Source organism: Loa loa (assembly GCF_000183805.2).
Source record: "Loa loa unplaced genomic scaffold supercont3.830, whole genome shotgun sequence".
In the NCBI taxonomy this organism is placed as follows: domain Eukaryota; kingdom Metazoa; phylum Nematoda; class Chromadorea; order Rhabditida; family Onchocercidae; genus Loa; species Loa loa.
Genome location: NW_018109010.1, coordinates 1 through 6,056, shown reverse-complemented (window position 1 = coordinate 6,056; position 6,056 = coordinate 1). Strand labels below are relative to the sequence as shown.

At 28.0% G+C, this 6,056-nt stretch overlaps 1 protein-coding gene across 1 annotated transcript; it reads right to left on the bottom strand.

Annotated features, from left to right (window-relative positions):
• Positions 1 to 3,869: 3,869 nt before the first annotated feature.
• Positions 3,870 to 5,307, bottom strand: LOAG_11849 (hypothetical protein; the record flags this gene model as incomplete). Its single annotated transcript, XM_003147365.1, has 4 exons — positions 3,870 to 4,045; positions 4,509 to 4,638; positions 4,869 to 5,056; positions 5,199 to 5,307. The coding sequence occupies 4 exons, from the start codon at positions 5,305 to 5,307 to the stop codon at positions 3,870 to 3,872; spliced, it is 603 nt and encodes a 200-aa protein (XP_003147413.1).
• Between the last annotated feature and the right edge of the window lie 749 nt (positions 5,308 to 6,056).

Genomic DNA, 6,056 nt, shown 5'->3' with positions numbered 1-6,056 from the left:
AAAAAAAGTAAACAATTTAATAAATAAAAAATTAACTAAACGAAAATTACTTACAAATTAAATAAATCATATAAATAAGATTAGCAGGAAGAGGCTGATAACTATCTCATCTGAACTATGAATGTAAGATTTCGTTAATGATAGAAATTATTGGATGAATTGATTGGAGAGGAAATGTATAATAGTTCAAGGGAATTCATCATTTGATGCCGCTAAAATCATGAGGAGGCGATGCAGGGAATCAGTGATTCCCTTTGTCGCCGATTTTCTTCAATTGTCGCCGATTTTCTTCAACCGTGACAAAAACTGAAGGTTTTTTCTGCCTCTTTAGTTGATAGTATCTCAAACTTGCTTAATTAAACCTTTATTCCTGTGAGTTTTTGGCGCTAAGGACCTTCTTCTTCCTTGAATTGGGCGATCCTTGGATAGATCTGAGGTCACTTCTGGGGTCACAAGAATTATTATTAGAGAACATAAAACAGTGGATGCACAATATTAGTTTGCGTTGCACAGTTCATCTATACATACAATACATTATACCAACAGTATGAAAGCAATTATTGATTCACTGCTTCTCCACACGATTTCAGCAAACACCCTTGTTATTAATTTGATACGCTGGATATACATATATCCAGATATTCTGTACAGTGTAAGCTGAAATTGTGCATCTATTGTGTTTGAGTACTCTAATAAACCGGTACTTCTTATAATCTCAGAGCTGTCGTCAGAACTCAAACTGACTACAAAACAAACTGACCTTAAAACCTCCGTATTCCAGGAAGCAGAGGATCCTAAGCATCAAAATCATTTTTCAAGATGTATTTCAACGTGGTCGGTTGAATAGACGATATTGAGCGTTGTTGGGTTTCCTTCTCATATTGTCGTCGTAATTAATTTGATATACGAAATCGTAATTGCTAAGTTCGTTGTTACATTTACAAATTTGCCGAAGCCTAAGTTTGAGGTACTATCAACCAAAGAGTCGGAAAGAACACTCAGTCCTTGTTACAGTTGAAGAAAATCGTCGATAATTAGTCCTGAATTGGCCCTGAATTTGCCTGGATTCCGATAATTGGTCCTGAATTAATTCTACCAAAATTTGCTACATAATAATTATAAAAATTTTGCTACACAAGAAAACCACGATGAATGCATGATAAATACTAATTGCAATTTCGCTTATTCTACGATTTTTGCATTATGAACTTTGTTTGGCACTTTTCTGCTGCATCAGAGATCAACTTCTTCCTTAACTTTGACTGATACAAAAATTATTTATCGACCGTTTATTTGCCATTATAATTTAACTTTTTCTCCTCTCTTTCTGTAATTTTAAAGTTGATCTGATATACCTGGTTAACTTTCGATTTCAAAGAAAAAAAAACATCGAAATTACGGTACTTGTTTTGAATACCTAGTTATGTCGAATTTACGACTTAATTTAAGTCTCATACACATGTATACCATTAGTTATTTACCGTTGTTTGATAAAATTGTAAACTGTTGAAACGACAAACTTTACTTAAATACATTTTATTGCTTTTTTTTAACTCATAGTTTTCTGTAATGTATTTATTTTTAAAATATCTTACTGCAATTATTGATTAATTTTATTCATTCTCCGCTAAGAGTTAGGCTAAAGAGAAAAATTATGAAATATGTACTCTTTCTTAATATGTACAAAGACCTCTTTTTCTCCTTTCTAGTTATCTTTCTAGTTATCTTCTAGTTATCTTACAGTAACTACCCTTCTTTTACAAGTAGATAGGCGCAAAAAGGATGGATTTATCCAGCAAAATTTGCAAAGCGAAGATTCGAATTAATGGAGGAGAATGTGAACATTACCGCATTCATTATCTTGTCATTTATTACGCAAATTTGGTTTCGCTATTTTTTTTCAACAGTTCTGTGTAATAACTTTGCAGTGTAGTAATTATACCCTTTTTATATGAATTTCGAGTCAATGATGATTTCTATTTATTTCCATTTTTTTTAATTTTTCAGATTTTTAATTCAAATTAATTGAAGTTTGCTTTGAATGAGATTTTTTTTATTCCAATATTGCTATGATTTTTAGTGCATAATTTACCATTTTTTTTAACGATTACTTCTGTAATTAATATTTTTAAAATGATGATAATTTTATGATAATACTTGTAGTAAATTTCTTACTTTGAGTGATAGTACTCGAAGAATTGGCTGTATGTATCTGATCTATATGAAAAGTGGCTAGGCTTAATTCATTCGGAAACCGTAGACATAGACTTATTGTTCCTGTCAAGATAAATATTAACGATGAAATTCATTTGAGTTGGTAAAAAGACTTGATGGTTATGCTGTTTACCTTTCATTCAGGGATATTTTTTTACGTGACATTTATAAAGAGATAGGATAGCCAAATTTTTTCTCGACAATTGAAATTTTTATCCCTCTCCTAATTTTTTAAGAGAAAATTGCTTAAATTTTTTCTTTTTGTAGCCCAACTTTCAATTCATGCTACTTTCTTTAAAATTAAATTTTTTTTGCTAACCAAATTGAGTGCATTGAGAAAATAGTTGATATGGTAATAATGTATTGAAGATTTCTTCCATGTCGCTTGAAACTTAGGTTATAGGTCACCTAAATTCTAACCATTTTTCTTTCTTTTTTTTTTAAAAAAAATTCAATTATTTATTCACTTTCGTTTTTTCTTCCTTTTTTTTCAAAATTTGAAAAAATAATTTTAAAAAATTTATTTTTTCACTTTTTTTTGAAGATCTATCTTGATTTATTTTATTTTTATATTTTAAGTTTTTTTAACATAATTGACTTGTTTTTTTATTCATTTAATATTGTCAGGAACTAAATTAATTTCTTATACTCTTCATTAGTTTTCATTAATTTAATTTTATGCAAACTTAAATTACATCAAGTGATCTTTGTTTATCCTTATTTCTTGTCTAATAAATGCACACTTTGATAGTTGGATGAAATATTTTAGTTATTTCAATCGATTAATCACTGTTATCAGTGATATAGGATGCATTGATTGATTATCTGCAAGCTAATCAATTCATATTTCGTACGAAATTTCTTGACATATTGTTCGCTTTAGGAAGTGACCACCGATGTACCAGCATAATAAATTTATACCGTCTGTCTTTGTTAAATATATTTTAAAAAATAAGAGTTCCTAAAATAAGGTATCATATTTAAAACAAACTTCAATTAATTTAAACAAACTTAATTAGTGTAAAAAAAAGCATAAATGTCAGTGAAAAAAATATGATAATAATTTGCACATATACAAAACTAATTCACCTCTGCAGTACAATACCACTATTTTAAGTTTATAACCAATTGAATTATTAATTTTTCCAAGAATTAATTTTAACGAATTCACCAACAGAGATATCACACATTTATGACAATAGCTTCCACTTAATGATCATCAATACAATGAAATGAACATTATCGATATAATATATATATAGAGTAATTATTACTCTTCATACCAATCCTATTCCTTAACCACAATTTACGATTTTAAAAAATGAAATATTGGTAAAGAGATAAGTATTTGAGCAACAATATTACTGATTAATCCATTGATTAGAATTGAGTAAAGTCTAATTAATATTATCTCTTAAATTATTCCACCTTATCTAAAAACATTTCATATCATCTTGCACTTTTTTATCCTTTCTCCTATCTATCCAATTTTTAACTTTTAAATTTTACAGAAATAGTATAAGCATTCATTTACAAAATCAAAGTCATATTTTTGTGCTAATTAATTTTGCACTAATTTTATACTAATGAGAAATGTAATTATTTTAACAGAATAAATACATTTTTACCATTAATATTTGTTTATGAAATAATTGTTATTTATTAGTGTATGTGGGATAGATCGTATATCCACAGAATTTAGCTTCATTATCATCATTTTCATCATTTCTGATATCTGCAGTTTTCAAGCATACCTGTTGAAAATAACTTCCAATGCAAGCAGCAATTACACCGGTAAAGAATGCTAGTGATAGTACCAAACCAAGAACTCCTGTAAGCTATTATTATCATATTATAATTCTATGTGAATTATATTTGGAAATTTATCAGGATTTATGTTAAATTAAATCAAGCAATCATCGATTTGGACAGGACGAACACACTGATGTAAATCAATTGAACTTAATTTAAATTAATTGTTGAATTAATCTATTATTTCTGTTCAATAATTTAGATTCATTAAAAAACAAGTTGAAATTTTCTTACAATATATGGCAACAAATACATTGCTAATTCTTAATATAATCACTATGTCATTGTCACAAAACTATTACTTCGACATACTTCCATCAGCAAATTATTTGTATCAAATTTTGTCACTAAATAAGTTAGTTTCTTAACGAATGAATCAACCATTGCAATATTTTAGAACTATAAACTAGTATTGGCTTTCAATAAATTTTGACTTTTTCTCTAATTTTAAAATAAAAAACTAAAAGTTCCATAAAACCAACCTGTCTTACTTTTCTGAATTGGCAAAACCATATCATATTCGTTTAATACTGGACAATTCAAATGTAAGCTTAAGCAATTCGAATCATGACAACGTTGCTTATCAGTCTCCCAAATTATCAAACATTCATGCTGAAAATTTATTGAAAAGTTAATTCTAAAAGCAATTAAGTTTCTAAATTTTATGATTTTGAAGATTTTTTTTTCTTTGGCTTTTGCTTTCTTTAAATAGTAAAAGATTTTTAATCTTTTTAAAGTTCAAAAAAAAAACGGGGAAAAATCATAATTTTAAAAAAAATTTTTCTAAGAATGCTTTTTTTCTCACTTTTCTAATAATAACAATTAAATCCTATTAAACTAACCAATTTTTCATTCTTTTGAACGGTACATGCAACAGATGATTTTCCAACTGTTGTCATCTCAACCATACGACAAACTGCATCAACTGGCATACAAGGTTTCCAGGTATTACCACCATTACCTCTATTACTATCATCGATCATCTCTGAGGTTTTATTATCGCTGAAGAAGAAGCAAGATCGTGAGCTATCTGAAATTTCTGATCTTAATCAAACACATAAATCCTTTCATCCTTTTAAAAAATACATCTTTTTCTGTTCATTCTTTAATGTGATTTTTTTTTTCGGTCCATATCAAAAATAATTTGAAAAATTTTAAACATAAACACTAACCTTCTGGTGTAGAAATTGATTGTAGTGGAGGATGGGGTAATGCTTTTTCAGTGATAATATTCTCTTCTTGTTCTACTACATCGTTATCACTAATGATACCATCATCCATTTTTTTTGCAATTGGACAAGATACCGTTACCGAATGACAATCTCCTTCCTCCGAACATTTTTCCTTCATTAACGGGACATTTCCGGTCACAATACATGACACCTGTAGCTACGTTAATTAAATTTATTACTTAATTTTTTTTTTTTGCATTACATCATGTTTACTTTATATATTTTTCATCTAATTATATTATTTTATGTTTATTTTTCATTAAATACGCATTCATTTTTCTATAAATTTTTCATTACTAACTTGTACTTATCATCTCTCTCTTTGTAAGCCTAAGCCATTATTATGAAAAGCAATGGCTAAAATATATGCTTTTTTAAAAATGAATCCCCTCTGCATTAACAACTAACATTATTGTCAAGCATTATTAGCTTTCATCATTCTTCCTTCCTAAATGCCTTGCTAATATAATGGAAATGATCATAAAAGGAAATGGAAATCCGAAATGAATAACAGAAATTGGGAATTTTATAACAATGATCAAATGGAAATTTTCGGTCATTGAAAAAAATATTCGCTGAAATGAACTTTGACCGTTAAACTTTACGTCGAAATTCGTTAGTTGCCGAAAAACAACATATTGCGCGAACTGAGAGAAGAGATTAAGCTACTTCTAGCTGTGAAGAAAAATAGTTTTCTTTTTGTTTTTCACTTTTATTTATTTATTTGTTTTTTTCGAGCAGTCTTGTCTGAGAAGTTAGGTGCAACTGACTTATCTTGTTGATATTTAAATTTAAATG